This window comes from Poecilia reticulata, chromosome 14, assembly GCF_904066995.2.
Source record: "Poecilia reticulata chromosome 14, P_reticulata-male-v2, whole genome shotgun sequence".
NCBI lineage: Eukaryota > Metazoa > Chordata > Actinopteri > Cyprinodontiformes > Poeciliidae > Poecilia > Poecilia reticulata.
In genome coordinates, this window is record NC_088843.1 from 4506685 (window position 1) to 4523239 (window position 16555).

The 16555-nt window shown below is 39.2% G+C and overlaps 1 protein-coding gene and 1 long non-coding RNA gene across 3 annotated transcripts in view; one reads left to right on the forward strand and one right to left on the reverse strand.

Moving 5' to 3' along the window:
• The window catches only part of LOC103475668 (uncharacterized), a 15258-nt gene extending 5145 nt beyond the window's left edge, over positions 1–10113 (reverse strand). The window contains exons 1-2 of the long non-coding RNA XR_014090775.1: positions 10023–10113; positions 4723–4918 (exon numbers count right to left, since the gene is read on the reverse strand). This is a non-coding gene — a long non-coding RNA (uncharacterized LOC103475668). The remainder of the gene's footprint in view (positions 1–4722; positions 4919–10022) is intronic.
• LOC103475669 (transcription factor COE1) overlaps positions 3090–16555 on the forward strand; it is a 97171-nt gene continuing 83705 nt past the window's right edge. The window contains exons 1-4 of one of the 2 annotated variants that reach the window (XM_008427475.3): positions 3090–4006; positions 4737–4893; positions 5645–5708; positions 7793–7848. In XM_008427475.3, coding sequence (XP_008425697.2) covers positions 3879–4006; positions 4737–4893; positions 5645–5708; positions 7793–7848 — 405 coding nt within the window. In that variant the 5' untranslated portion in view covers positions 3090–3878. The remainder of the gene's footprint in view (positions 4007–4736; positions 4894–5644; positions 5709–7792; positions 7849–16555) is intronic. The other variant, XM_008427474.3, reaches the window with a different exon arrangement.

Below are 16555 nucleotides of genomic sequence, written 5' to 3' on the forward strand. Positions count from 1 at the left end.
AAGCGCCGTTTTCTCTGAACAATTACATACCGGACTTGCTATTGCACTAACCAGCCACACGGTGGTGCTGTTGCGTCACATTTATGCTGACAGAGCACAAACTCCTGGGACAAATTACTGCTGAAGCGACGCGAACACGCCGAAGACCAGCTCAGTCAAAGCAGTGAGAATCAGTGATTTCTGATTTTCCTATGCATATTTCGGCAGCATTTCTTTATATCTGTGAATAAGAGAGATGCATACTTGTGGCTACAACTAATAATAACTTGATTAACCATGTTTTGATTTTTTATTTCAATTTTTCTCTCACAATACCTTGGAAGGTCTTCATACACGTTTTGTAAGCAATATACCATTACAAATCGCCTAATAATATAAACAATAAAATATATTTTAAATGCATTTATTTTAAAGTTTGGGTAAAGAATGTGTTATTTGTGTGCAAAATTTACAGAGTAATTCATGCTGTTTATTTAAGATCAAATTTATCTGTTGATTTGAGAGTCAGAAAAAATATTTTTCTCTTTTAGGAATTTATGTCAAAGCTATAATTATGCCCCACATATGCTATCTCCCTCCAATTGTATGGATTTCTGTGTGCCACTACCCTCTCTGTGTCACTTCATAAGCAGAACCAGAGCATAAAAGACTCCTTCTCCTCCTTAATCAAGGTCAAGAGCATTTTCCAGCAGCCTTTTGAGAATAAGAGCCTGGAAGAGTGCCAGTTCTCTCTCTGCCAATCATCCTCACACATAGATAAATAGCAGGGGTTTTTTTGACCTCCTGACCTTTAGCAGATCAATAAACTATTGGTTTTAACACACTTCGCTGCATTATCTATTAATATTTGTATTTTGTTTTGACCCCCCACCCCTCCACCTCCTCCTGGAAGGGTGATAAATAGTTTCAAATAACAGATGGTGCCGGAGGGAGAGACAAAGCGGGGAAATCTGGTTGCAATTATCCTCAATTACGCTCATTGTTATTTTGAGCTAATTATTGTTATTGTCACTTTTGTTTGTGTGTCTTGCGGCGCTGGGCTGCGAAAAGGCAAGGCCTAAGACAATAGGGAGCAGGAATATGATGCTATGACAAAAAAATGCCTTTTTATAATGGAGCCTGTAACCGACTGATGTAAATAAAAGTCAGATCCAATTTAACAAACGTCTGCACTCACTGATGTCGTTCTAATGAAAGCAATTTAGATTGAAATTAGTACTTTTTTTTTTTTTCATTTTGTATTATGTAAGATAATTTATCATTTTTTTATGTAAAAATGTGAGAATAATGAACGTCATGTGAAGTGAGGTGGAAAAGTTAGAAAAAGATTCTCTGCTGCATATACGTCATACAATACTGTGCAAAAGTCTTGAGTCGTCCTTTATTTTTTATTTGCAAGAAGTCAGACTTCTCTCCCACGCCTACTGAAGCTCTACTGAGAAGAAATACTAAGTTTATGACCAAATGACTAAACAGTGAAAATCCTGATCAAATTCTAAGATTTTTCAGGGTTTTATTGATCTCTCAGAAGTTTAATAAAACCAACTTTGCAGATTCAATTTGAGCTGCGCTAAACTACAGCTGGTCTGAGAGGGAACAGAAAAAGAAAGGGATGAATTCAAAGTCTCAGAACCAACTATTGATCCATTACCGTTTACCACCAGAAGCTTTAAGGACTTAACTGGAAAGAGTATCCTATTTCACATGGCTCAGGCTGTTTATTCTCAGGAACCAACTTGTGGTTTTCATCAAATATTTCCACCAAATAAAGGGACAGTTGATGGACATTTCAGTAGTTCCTGACTTTCGACTTGGAACCAGGTGACGAGTACTGCCTCCTGAGATAGGAGACGTCAAGAGGACTGATGAACCAATCAGAGGCAGACTTGGTGTAACGTGAGTGACATAAATATAGGCAGCTTTTTAGTTATTATTTCAGAAAGTCAGCAAAATAGACAAAGAGGTCATTTTGGTCAGATCTAAATGTCTAAGTGACTTGAAGAATAAAACTTAGTAGGTGACATAAAATCTGTTGGACTTCCAAGTTCCACCTCAGAAAATGTTAAGAGCAAAGATACACCATGACAGTCATTTAAACAGTCCTGCTGCACCTCCACTTTTTCATTTATTTTTTAAGGACTTTCGTTATAAAAAAAAAATAAGGACAAATAAACATTTTCCTTTTTCTTGGCACTTATGTTTAGATATCAATTTAACTGTGAAATCCAGATGTTCTAAAAAGTCGCAATATTCAAAGTTCAGAGTTGCAAAAATGACCAAGAAAGACCCTCAGGTGCGTCAGACGTTTGTCATCAACCCTGACCTCAGTAAGAACATGGCTACCATGTGGCAAAAGCTGTGGTGACCAATTATTTACTTACAATTTATTAACGCTTTGGCTTGTATTTGATCAGGTCTGACAACACACCGCAGTGTTTCAGTGCATGAAATGTTGAGAAAGAAAACATTATTTATCGCTCGTTATCCTGCTAAGTAACCATAACAACTGCCAATTCCCATGTGTTTCCAACTTGCAGCTGGAATATTGTGAAATTAGGTGTGATGTCGTTTCCAGATCCAAGTTTCAACCTTAGAGGTTGACGCGTTATGAGTCGTCAGTAAGGACCATCTCTGTAGCTGTGAGTGCTTATTAACTCTTAAGAGCTCAGATATATCAGTTAATTTGCTTCATATTTACATTGCAAATGCTCAATAATAAAAATAAAAAAAATTCAGAGTATCAATAAAGACATGAGAGCATAAAGGACAAAGCATCTCTCAGGTCCTGTGTAAGGTTTTTGATAGATTTTCTTTCTTAAAGACTTTCAGATATTGTTGTAATAACAACTGAGGAGAGTTTGAGCTTCTCCTTTTGTTAAGGTCGTCGCTTGCATTTGGCTGCTTATATTTTAGTGTAAGATTCGGTATTTATTAATGCAAAGATTCCAGGGGAATTGATATTTAATATCTGAATGGGAGATGCCCCCTCCTGAAGAGTCGCTGAGGTCTTTGCTTTGCCCCAGCAGACACAGCTCCCTTATGGTGAGAAAAGATTGTTGTGTGGGCAATTTTGGAGATTGTGGTGAGGGCATGGGTTTCACTTCATAACCACTTTTTTTTTTTTTAAATCAGATTAAAGACCGAGTTTCTGGCCATTAGAGGAGGACAGGGGAGCTCCGTGTGGCTGCATGATGCAGACTTGACTCCACTCTAGTCTTTGTTTGGGGGCGTCTCCTCTCCTCCTGTTCCCCTCCTCTGGTATTCCCTTCCCTTTCTATTCCACTCCCACCTCTCTCTCTCTCTCTCTCTCTCTCTCTCTCTCTCTCTCTCTCTCTCTCTCTCTCTCTCTCATGGGGCGGTAGAAGCGCCCCCCTTGTTTGGTTCTCAGAGAGAGGGGTCCTTTGGGAAGAGTCACAGAGCGATTTCCTCAGAGCTAGTAAGGAGTTGCGAGAGCGCAGGAGTGAGCCCTGATCCGGACATCACCCACGCCACGGCACGTCCCGCGGACCGCAGAGCTGCAGGCAGAGAGGAAAGCAGAGACTGAAAGATGAAGAAAGAAGTGTCAGACAATGATGACATCTGATCTCCTTTTCTTCCTCCCTGACAGCCCGAACTGTGGATCTCTGCGAACCAGGATTGACTTCTTTCGGGTCAATCCGGTCCCCGTCGTTCTTTGAAGATACCTCTTTGTAAATGTTGGGACAAGTTGGATCTCAGTATTCTTGTAAGATTTGCGCTCAGCTTTAGTTTCCAGATCCCTGCTCAGAACAGGAGGCAGAGGGAATAAAGAGCAGCCGGGAGCGTCCGAGTGACGGATCCACTGCAGAACAAGTGCGCAGCTGGGGTGGATAAGGAACGGGCTTTCGGAGGTTTTGTTCATGTTCGGGATCCAGGAGAGCATCCAGAGAAGCGGCAGCAGTCTGAAGGAAGAGCCGCTGGGAGGCATGAACGTCCGGAGCTGGATGCAGGGAGGCGGCGTGCTGGACGCCAACACGGCGGCTCAGAGGTGAGCTCTGCCCCGCTGAAGGAGGGCGATTCCACGCCTCGGTCCGAGGACAGGCTCCGGAGAGATGGAAACCACGCGTGTTTTCTCCGTGACGATAGTCTCCGGAGAGAGGCTGCTGGATTTAGAGACAGCGGAGACACTTTTGGGGGATGAAGATACTTATTGAGATTGACGTTGGGCGACAGCACAGGCTCATTTTTCTAAACCCTCAGCCGCAACACGTGCTAATGTTGATTTTTACGCACTTCTGGTTCATGTAAAGTGAGCGTGAAATCATCATGGAGCCAGGATACATAAACAACATAATCAAAAATATCATAAAAGTTTAGAAATGACAAGACTGCTCTTTTAAGTCAGTCTAATTATATATATATATATATATATATATATATATATATATATATATATATATATATATATATATATATATATATATATATATATGTGTGTGTGTGTGTGTGTGTGTGTGTGTGTGTGTGTGATTTTTATTTACTTATTTATTTATTATAATACCCATAATCCTATGAGACCAGTCTATATGTGAAACACGTGAGTAATTAGGCAATATGTATTTTTAAAACGCACAACAGCTGCTTTGGAGCATTTTTCGGTGTTTCTTATTCATTATCATTATTTTTAATTTTTCACAGTAATATTTTTAGCCATTAAAAAAAGGAAAACAACCAAACGAAACAAAACGCCCGCCTCTGTCTTGCCTGTGTGTCCGCAGTGGAGTGGGTCTGGCCCGGGCTCACTTTGAGAAGCAGCCGCCCTCCAACCTGCGGAAGTCCAACTTCTTCCACTTCGTCCTGGCTCTGTACGACCGGCAGGGCCAGCCGGTGGAGATCGAGAGGACCAACTTCGTCGGCTTCATCGAGAAAGAGAAGGTGAGTGGCAGCACTGAGTGGAAATCTGTCGCATCAAATGAAACGTGATTTAGATTTCCCACAGGCCTGATTTATTTCAGCTTAACAATTTAAGGTTGCTTATTATTGTTATTATTATTATTATTATTATTATTATTATTATTATTGCTATTATTATTGCTATTATTAATTATTATTATTGCTATTATTAATTATTATTATTATTAGCAACGATAATAATCAGAATTTGATTTCGAAAAAGGCCAAAATAAACGACATAAACACATTGTACACAAAAAAAAAAAAAAAAAAAAAAAACTAACAAACAAGAAAATGATTCTTGAATGTTTCCATTAAATTTCCAACTCAGTGTTCGTTTTAAATGATTTGTAATTTATGGTTCTGTTGAACATAACCACTTGTTTTATATAAACAAGAGCGCAGCGAGCACCTCATCAATTATGCCATCGCAATGCAGCGGGCGAACCAAGTGTCGGATTTATTGTCCCCCCCCCTCCAAACATAACCGGTAATTACAGAGGAATTAAAAATCCACAATAACACAGTGAGCTAAATTACAAGGCTGCGCTCCTTTAATACATCAACAGTGAACATAATTCACTCTGTTATTTAATATATGTGGCTGAACTCCCTCGGTCTGGTCTTTCCTACATGCGCAAAGCTTTTCTTTCTTTTTTTTTTCTTTTTTTTTAAATAAAAGTGCTTTAAATCTCAGTAACAACTCAGAGTTTGTTGTGTGTGTGTGTTTAAGGAGTCGAGCGGGGAGAAAACCAATAACGGGATTCATTACCGACTTCAGCTTCTCTACAGTAACGGTGAGTGGTCGCGTTATTTCCGATCAGTTTGAGCCAATCAGCATCATAGTCTGCCTTTATCAAATGTGCACACCGGCGTTTTTAAAAAAAAAAACACAAAAAAAACTGTTTCCACATTCCGGGAGGAAACGTTGCAGAGGAGCATCAGGCGGCCACAGCTTGTTTCTGTCACACGGACTCAGGAGAGTTTCAGGAGTTTCATGAGACCTATTAGTCAAATTTCAGTGCAGCTGTTGCGGAGCAGCTTTGTGCCTTTATCACTGTCACTGTCCCTAAATTAGGCCGTGTTTGACTTCCATAGGTCTATTTTACACTGCAACAAAAGCACGGCTGCAATGCGAGGCCTGTACTTGTTGACAGCTTGAGATCAGTTGTTAAGAAGTAGTTGTCTGCTAATTTATTATGTCCGTTGTTCATTGTTTCATATTTTTATGTATTTACGGCAGAGTGATGTGAAGATTTATGGGCCAAAATGTTGGAAATTGAAAGTTGAACCAAACTAGTCTGCGTTTAGCTGGAAAATTAACATTCACTGCTAATTTTATTAACTAATCCAATATTCTCACACAATAAAATAAGATAAAGTAAAAATAATAATCCAACCCATAATTTGAGTACATCCTTTCAATGGGGAAAATGGTGTTGTGTTGAGAAAAAAATTGTTTAAATGCACCAGTGGCACAATTAATGGTAACTGTCATAATGAAATATGTTCAACAGAAAAATGGAAGATTTTTAGAATGAATAAATTTTATTTGAATAAATTGTATTTTAATAGCGACGATACAGCTTAAAGTATGGCATAGGAAGCAACTGATGTGCTGTACAAAGAACTTTTAAATATTGCTTTGTCTGTTTACATTATCTTAATTTTTAATCTGTCAAACTGCTAATCAGTGATCAATAAGTTGTTTACCTGGAACAGATATGATGTGACAGAGGTCCATCATAATCTTACCACCATGTAGTTTCACAAGGAGGATAGGAAAAAAAAAATCTCCAAAGCTCTCTGTTAGAGATTTGCACCAAAAAGTGGCGTCATGGGGCCAACGAGTTTCCATAGCAACCATTAGCTGCTGGTTAGACGCCAACAGGTGGTTATTGAGGCATGCTGTCCTACCATCACAAATGTAGAGTTTGCTAGAGGAACTTTAAATTGAACTGAAAGCTTATTAGATGGGGATAAGACTGAGCTTTTCAGCAACAACCATTCCAAGTTTGTGTGACTTGGAAAATAAAGGATGAATAGTTAAAAGCATCTGATATCCACTGTTAGGTATGATGGAGGATTTGTGATGCTGTGAGCCTATTTTTTTTCAAAGGCCCTGGGAATCCTGTTAGAGGACATGAAATCGTTGAAATACCAAAACATTTTCAATAAACAAGGAATGGGGCATATTTCGGTTTTGCAGCAGGATAATGATCTAAAACGTATAAGCTAATCAGAACAGAAATGATTCACTAATAACCAAGAGCACGTTCTGGCATGGCTCAGACCGAAATCTAATCAAAATATCATGACTGAGCTGAAGAGACGAGAGCACAGCCATGACTTTGGATGGTCAAAGTCCCCCTCTTTTAATGCTCTGACCATGTGGGACTGTTAGGAGACTAAGAGCTGTTCGACTGGGAGGATTGGTCATTAGAAACTAAAGAAACACACCAGTAACTGCTGAATTTGTTTAAAAAAAAGGTCTTAACATAAGATTTTTACTCCTCTGAATTTCTTTTCCTAAAAAAAAAAAAAAAAAAAAAGGTTAGATTTTTCTAAAATTTTAGTTTCAGTAAATGTTTGTAAAATATTAATTTATTTTAAGGTGTAAAAACATCTGTATGTTTTAATGGGAACAGACCTTTTGTGTTACAGCAGGGTTGTTCGTAGTTCATTGTTGCAGCTTAGTTCCTTTTGAGGGAGAAAATACATAATAATTTACACAACTACTTGTAAATGAAACAAAATGTTGGGAAAAAACATTTCTGTTACTGTTGATTTAATTTGAATATTTATCTAATGGACATGCTTTTATTTTAAAATCGGTGTAAACTTTCTGATCTGTGTTTTCTCTTCCTCTGCTTCCTGGCAGGCATCAGAACAGAGCAGGACTTCTACGTCCGACTTATAGACTCCATGACTAAACAGGTAAACACCCTCACACTCCCAGCAGTCTGTCACCTCTCCTGTTACCTCGCTGACATTAAGCCGCTCCACAGATCCTCCGCCCTCATGCATTGTAGCTGCACACACAGAATGATGAGCGTTTGTGTGTGCGAGATTCAACGGGTGGGTGTTTCCACAGTGTGAATGTGGGAGATGGCGGCACACACACACACACACACACACACACAACCACACACACACATGCTGCATGGCTCCAGGCATTTTTTTCTTTGCCTGTGCTTCTCTCGCTGTGATTAGAGCAAAGAGCCAGCGAGCGGGTGTTGAGGAACAGGAACGGGAGTCGGCTGCTCACAGTGGGAAGTGGGAAGATGTAACGGCACCTCTGGGATTTGGTCTACCTGGTGGCAAGCATCGTCTGATCGGATCCAATTTGTGCTTAATGTTTTTGTTTATGTGTACATTAATGAGTCAGAAAAGACATTTTGCAGATAGAGTGCAAAATGTCTCAAATGACTTAAATTATGTTATTTAAATAGTTCAACACCCGCATTGCTTTTGGTGAAGCTGAAAGTGAGAGCTGGCCGTTAGTTGTGTGGGGAGCCAAGAGCCGATGCCATGCACTGAATACTTGTTAATGTGGCTCCAGGCTCTGACAGTCTCACATTACTGCTGCCACACTGCACTGCATACTGTGTGTGTGTGTGTGTGTGTGCGCGCGCGCGTGCGTGCGTGTTTGTGTGTGTGTGTGTGTGACTGGAAGGCCCGCAGGACCACACGGCTTCAACAATAACACGCTTTACCTCAACCTCAATCTCTGTGGGGTGATCACCAGTTGCACACAGTGGGACCCCCCTCCCACACAAACACCTGGTCAGCGACGTGTAAACATGTAAGAACAATGGATATCAGTGCTTCGAATTAGAGAGAAAGAAATAGTTTCCAACTAATTCAAGGTTGCAATACATCATAGAGTACCGCGCTGTTTAAAAGTCTTGTCTTCATTTTTTTAAACATATTTTGCTTCTAAGGAGTTAGATTTTGGGACTACATGTTGGAACTGCTAGTAGCAATTTTGCTTTGCAGCAAGAAAGTCCTGGGTTTGAATCCCTGCTTGGAGTCTTCTTGCATGGCACTTGCAGTTTCTCCCCATGGATGTGTGGGTTCTCTCTGGACTCTCTGGTTTTATGCCGCACTCCCTAAACAAGACTGTAACTATTGTATTTGTTAAAATTGTACTTCAGTGCCACCTATAGTGATTTGCTAAAAACTATTAATAAATACAAAGAATGTCAAGTTCCACCTCAAGGAATGTTATATAATGTAGGTGTGCCTAGAAAACTGAGGCCCTGAGGAGTCATCGAGATTAGATTATCTCAATTATCTCCTCCTTTGTAGGATTATCACGGCCTTCATGTGGTAAAGGTGTTGCTGATGTTTTTTTTCTCCCTGCTAGTGTCTCCTGTGGCTAATTGGTGTTAGTGGAGGGGGAAGATTAAGCAGGATGAAGGAAGCACATTTCTTAGACTTCCCTGCCCATAACATGGAGGAACCCCCTTCTGAAGAGGGAACCAGCAGTTTGAACCACTTTAAGGGCTCACAAAAAATATTTCTTTGTAAGTGGAGGAGGAAAATTAGGGACGTTTTAAAGCTTATTGCAGATCCTTCCTTAGAACAGAACAGTGATTTTAAGGTGCTTATCCACATATTCAGACATTGTTCTAAGCCCAGTCCACATGTAGTGATGCCTATAGATCAATCTTAAACATTTTTGACAATCTTAAAAAAAACATTTAAGACTGGTAAAATCCAGGTAAAATCCCAGTAGAGTTTTAATAAACATCACACATTTTTGTTTGTGATGGTAGGACACAGATGGCTTATTGGGACGCTTCCTAAAACAGCCAGTTTGGACATTAATTATGCTTATTGGTTGCTATAGAGACTTGGTGTAAAGAGACCACTTGTTGCTGCAATTTAATTGAACTGTAAGGTTTTAAAGTTGTTGTTTTTTTTAACCTCGTTTACAATCTTTCTCACTGTGTATAAAGAAAATGGAGTGTCTTTGACTAAGTTCACAGTGCAGCCTTAAGTGACCCAAATTCGATTTTCTTTTTTGTCTTAATGCGATCTGTATCTGAGTTTTTCACGACAGTCTGAACAATACAGATCGAATTTCTTCGACCAAGGATACTTACATGAAATCCGATGCGTATCTAATCTGTTCAAAAGTGCCCTGAGTCTCAACCGCCAGGTCGCATTCATCCCGTTCATCCCTGAACGTCATTGATCCTCGACAAACGTCACTATTCTGCGTCCAAATACGTGTAAGCGGGAAGGAAAAACAACAACAATGGCGGAATGTGACGAGGATTAAGTTGTTAATGTGCTGGATCCGGACGGACAACAACTTCAAAATCGTAAGATATGCTCCACTATTAGCATTCACGTTTACTTCCGTAAACACTGAGCATTTCTTCTTCTTCTTTTTGACTGAACACTGAGCACGCTCTTGATGTGTGACGCTATTACGCCCTCTACTTCGCATGCGGGACACTTTTAGCTCGTTTGCGTTTCACATACAAGTCGCATATATTGGTAAGAATGAATGACCGTGCAAAAAAAAAAAAAAAATCGGAATTCAGCATTAAGGCCTGCAGTGTGAACGTAGTCAAAATATATTGGTTATATCGCTACATTAAGTCTATGTAGTCGTTGCATTAAGTAAGCAAGGAAATGTTACTTACTTTGAATTGGAGAAGAAAGTTCCTAGAAACTCTGGTAAGCTTGAAATTTGGGTATAAATTAAATAATGTTTACATTTATTTCAAAGAGCAACCAGTTAATTTTTAAAAGCAATTATTTTGTTATGTTGGGTTTTGTTTTCTCACTGAATTAATGTTCTGAAACAAATGTATGATTATGCAGCAAAATAAATGGAAGAGCACCTTCTGTCCACTTTTTAAGTAAGATTTAGGATGTGTCATGCTGTGGGCCTTGGAAACTCGTTGAAGGAAGTTTTTCTTTTTATGAGTGAGCTGTGGATTTATTTGAAGTTAGTTTTTGGCTGTTCACAGTGAACAGGAGTCAGTGTATTGTTTCAGTCGTACGTGTGCGTCTCTCTGTTTGGGTGCGTTAAATTCCCAGCGTTAGATGAATAGGACGATAACAGGTGGTGGAACCAAAACAGCCGTGTGGTTGGCTTAGTTGCTTAGTGATGTCATGGCTGCTGTCTTTCTAGCCACACACACAGTTGTTCCTCAGCACTGTTGTCCTGCCAAGCAGAGAAAAATGAAGCCAAGAGTGGTACTGATATGTGTTGATCTTCTGACTGAGGTAACATTAAAGGCAGAACGTCGCCTCGCTCGTCACAATTGTTCACAGATTTTTTTTTTTCCCTCACACTTTTTATCTTTATTTTCACAAGACAAGAGGAAACAAGCCAAATTTGATTGTTTTAAACTTTTGAAGCAGAAAAATCAGTTCAGTCTGGATTTGATTTGGACACTTCTATGTCTTCTGGATTACTTATTTTTTTAATTAACATTAACAAACTTAATTGTACTGAACTGAATTTAAAGCCCAAAATAAAAATTCAAATACCAGTCAGTTTAGACATCAGTAACTTAAATATTTTTTACACTCTGAGTTCATATGGATCCTTTTAACTGTACTGAATTCATATTCCACACATATATATTCCACTTTCTGTGCTGTGTAACATCATAGAAAGTGGAAAATAATGTGTTACACAGAAATGTATATATTAGAGACAAGGCAGACACTCACAATTGTAATAATGAGAAAGTGAAGCAAAATCCAGCCTGATTTCTGACACAAGCATCACAGGTCCAACGCCTCCATCACAGTCTGTTGTGATAGCTTTTCAGAGAGGACCTGTTAATCTCTGTGGTCTAGACATGGCTACAGTAGTAGCATACCTCTTGCATATTTTAAACAGCATTAAAGTCTAGAAATAGCCAGAGATGAGCGAGGGTAAGAGGGAAACAGTTGCAACGAGGCATAATAAGCTCCCTGCAGCTCTGGATGAACGGCATAGATCAGTAGGGATTTAAATGCTGAGGGCAAGTGCTGGAAATATTACTTACTTTGAATTGGAGAGTGAACCTTTGGGACGTCGTTTCAAATGGCGTAAAGGAGGAGAGCCTGAGTGAAAGATGGCACTTAATCATGGAAAGCGGCTGCTATGCATCGAGATGCTGCTGTGGTGAAAGCTTACAGAGATTTGCAAAAAGTATTCATACCCCCTGAACTGCTCAACTTTATAACCACAGCCTTTAATGCATTTACAGAGAATGTAACAGATAGTTGTGAAATGAAAGAAAACTAATAACCAATTTTCACAAATTTTTGTGAATAAAAATCTGAAAAGTGTGGTGTGCGTTTGTATCCAGCCACTTTTACTCTGATACTCCTGAGATTAAACCCAGTGCAACTAAATGGTTTTAAAAGTACCTCAGCGTATGCACAGTTTTTATGTAAAATGAAAAACCTCTTGACACGACAACGATTATTTGTTCAGTCTTCAAACCTGGTTGAGAGAGAAAGTCATAAAGAAGATAATGTTCAAAGAAAGCCAAAGAAGTTTTATTATCTGGTCAGATCACACAATACTTGCAAAATAAAAAGTTTAGATAAAGATTCTTGTGTTAAAATAGTCAGAGTCCCAGAGTTGAATAAGCGTGATTTGATTTGCACAACGCTCAGTGAGATGGTTGAAGCTTGAGATGATCTCTTGTTACCTTACCCTGCTTTAAGCTTCTGGAAGCTTTACCCGCGACTCGTCTGCTGTGTTTCCTGGTCTCCATGATGCTTTTTGTTCTCTTATTCTCTCTAACAGACCTTCAGAGCAGCTGTATTTATACTGTGATTAAATTACGCACAGGTCGACTCTGTTTCCAACAAATGTCTTGATTTCGACAGGCAGTTGGTTGTATTAGATTTTACTCAGGGATAAATCCGTGTATAACAGACTGAAAAAAGATTTAATGTTCAAAAAGCTTTTCCTTTTCTTTCTATTACCAGTTATGCACAGTTTTGTGTTCTGTACATTATAAAATCCCAAGAAAACTTGTTGAGGTTTGTGGTTTAATTTTAGATTTTTACCTTCAGATGTTACCTGTCGTTCATTAAAATACTCGTAAGTCACTTTGAGTTTTTCAGTTCTGACATACCAGAAGAGTAAAGCCAGCTCTAATGCTTGGCACTTAAATTAAACTATTTTTTCTGGATGCCTACCTGCTTTGTGTTTTAGTGTTGAAGTCGGGAACAGATTGCTTTAAATTGATGACAGACAGGCCTCTTCATGTTTAAAAGCGTCATATGGCGCTCGCTGATTACCGCCTTGTCCCTAAGAATACAACGTCTGTCACTGCAGGGCCTGCTGGATCGCTGACTTATGGATCATGCTGACAATAACACAGGAAGAAGTGTGTTTCCCTGCCTAATGGATCCCTGCTTAAAAACCACATATGCAAAACTACTTCTGACGAGCAGCTGAAAGGCAGTGAAAAAGTCGTGGTGAAGTAGAGAAAAAGAGAAGAAGGAAAAACCCAATGAGTCGGAGGGGAAGAGCAGTGGGAGCGAGAGGTGGCAAAGTCATGACCAGAAGAAAATCTGTTAAGGAGATTCAGAAAGAAACGACACGTAAAAGATTTTAGTGTGGTTGTTTTTTGTGTGAAGACAGACTTACTGGAAAATGTAGATCTCGGTTTTGTAGTTTGCCCTTTGCATTCCCCAGGATAATAAGGGAAATTGTTCCTCTCCTTGAACACACATTTGAGCCTCACATATTTAAACCAGATTCCTATTTCAGACTTAATGTCTTAAAAAGTTTGCGGTTACACAGAGTTACATCAAAGCCAGTTATGGAAGTAATGTAGTGCCTTGAAAATATATTTATACCTTTTAAATCCTGTTACAATTTGTCACAGTCAATCACAATCAATATAAAAAGGCTGAATTGACCATATTTAGTAAGAAGGTTTCTCAAGTATATAATAGCTGATCATAGCATCTGATTTAATATTTAAAAATGATGTAATCAGACAAAAAGCGTAACATTTATGAAACTAGTATGTACAGTAAGTGGTGTATATATGTCAGAACAGGATGAGCTCTCCCTGCCAGCATGCCTAGGTGGGCCCCATGTGGGGAAAAGGAGGGCACATCAGATGGGTCCCATATGGGTTTGTCCGCGGGTTCCACAGCCCACATGGGCCCTACATGGGCCCTACATGGTGGTGGGCCCACATGGGTTTGTCCATGTAGGGCCCACGTAGGCTGTGGCCCTACATGGGCAAACCCATGTGGGGCCACCGTGGAGCCCGTGGACAAACCCATATGGGACCCATATATCAGCCCTCCTTTCCCCCACATGGGGCCCACCTAGGCATTCTGGCAGGGTCTGATATTTATATTGTAACATTATATCCTATTTATTCTATCTTTTTGGATGAGAAGTCTAACTTTAGATGTGTTTGTCTGTCTAGTTCACTTTTGGTTAAAACATTTTTTGAAAATAATCATAAAATTCCACTAAAAGTTAAAGTACATTAAAGTAAAACTATTTCTAGATGTACCGTTTTGATTTTTCAAAAAGTAAATGTAACTGGGCAAATACAACGTGTTGCTTGTGACCTCTGGTTTTCAACCATATAAAGTTTTACCTGTAGTTTAATGTTTATATGTTTGCTGTGTCATTGCAAATTACAAATGAAACCTCCTTTGCCAATTTTCCATGAAGGCCAGTTTGCTTCTGTCTAAGCTTCCCTAAGCTTTCTATCTCTGCAGCTCCTGCTGCCACCATTAATTGTTGTTCATGAAATGTTTTGTTTTGGATCCAGGTCAGAACTTTTTATTTTGGTCTCATCTGACTAGAGCACCTTCTTTCAAAAGTTTGCCGTCTTCCCTACTTGACTTGTGCATCTATGCAAAGTGCCAGATTTTGGAGCGCTTGACTAATAGCAGAAATGTTCTATTATGCTTTTGTCACATTAAATTACAATACAATACACTGAAATTGTATCCTGACCAAATGTGTTATAAAAACAGTTCAACAGGCGTGAATACTTTTTCAAGGAAGTGTACTTTGCGCTTAGAGTGTAGATTGACATGATGTACTGAAATATCTCCAACGTCTTGGTTGCTGGATCAGCCTCAGCGATGTGTCAACGGGAACTTTCAGCTTGGCTTCAGGTCATTTCAAATATTTTTTGAAGGTGTTTTTTAAGTTTGTGTTCTAGTGAGACTCGCTGTGGAAACGTCAGCATCGGCTGAGTCTGCATGTTGTCACACTTTCTGCTTCAGGCTCATATTATTTTTGTTTCATGTTACACATCATGCTTGAGTGGCCTGGGTGTGCACATCCCCAGAGCCTTGGACCACCAAGACCTGCTCGGTCTCTGGGTTTGTGTGTCAATACATTTTCATCAGGGTGTGCATGCGTGGAAAATCATAACTGAGAAGGACTCTGGGTCCTGAAGCATATGGGGTCTCCAATTCCAGAAAATACAAATGGTCCCAGAGACAGCCAGCTATTAGTATGAAGTGCTTCAGGCTAACGCGAGTTGGTTCCTAAACCGTACGGCTGCTCTGCATTAATGCTGCAGCCATCCAAGCTAGCTTCTGGGGGCTTTGAGGGACTAGTTTCTACAAATGAGGGGCTCTTTCTGCAGTCTGCATGCAGGCTGGGCCCCCGCTACAAACACACAGGCCTGAAGGCTCCTGGAGGACATTCAGGGGTAAAACAACACAGACCCTTTGTAAACATTCTTGGAAAAAGCTCTACCTAAATTATTATCAATTACTCCAAAGGACTCAGGTTTATGAAAGCGATTGTAAAAGACAACAGCTCAAAATTAAACTGCTGGTTAGATTAAGTGTCGTTTTTGAATAGTCGTCCCTAAAGCAGAACTAAAGAACAGCAACTTTTGACTTTGACTTTATTAAATATAAAGAAAAAGTAAAACATTTAGAAAAGGCTTACATGGCTTACATGCATTCTTTTTTAGTAATATGTGAAAGATGAGAGAATGAGCGTTGGTGAGGTGTAACCTTTATTGACTTAATTATTGTCAGAAATGTATTTATTTTAGGATACATTTGTGTATTTAATTTACTTCAATAGGTAAAGTAATATTTATTTATTTGAGGTTTTTGTTTATTAAATAAGTAGCTTTTCTATGTATTTATTTTTAACTTTAGAAAATTATTTATTTATTTTAAAATACATTATTCTAATATTTTGTGTAGTTTTTTGTTTGTCTGTTTATCAAATAAGTACATGTTTTATTTATTTATATTTTTGTTATTTTTAAATGCATGAATTTATGCATGTAAATATTCATTTCAATGAGTGATTGATTGACTTATTACGTATCATCTTTAAACCACCGTTTGATAAGTTTGACATGTTTCTGAGCGTGGCCTCATGCAGAGTTGTGTTGTTCGGAACAAGTGAGTTTTCGCCACAGGTACTTGATTTACTAACGACTGCTTGATGCCAGCAACTAGTCTGAACCTGAGTTGAAGATTATTGCAGAGGACGGAGAAAGTTCCCTTCTACTTCCTGAGAAAAGTGAGCTTGTCACTCGGTGAGATTTGCTGCAGTTCAGAATGACAGATCAAACGGACTGGAATAGACCAAAGATAGACAGGGCGTACCTCCTGATTGATGGATAGCTTAGTGGTGTACGACTTTATTCTGAGC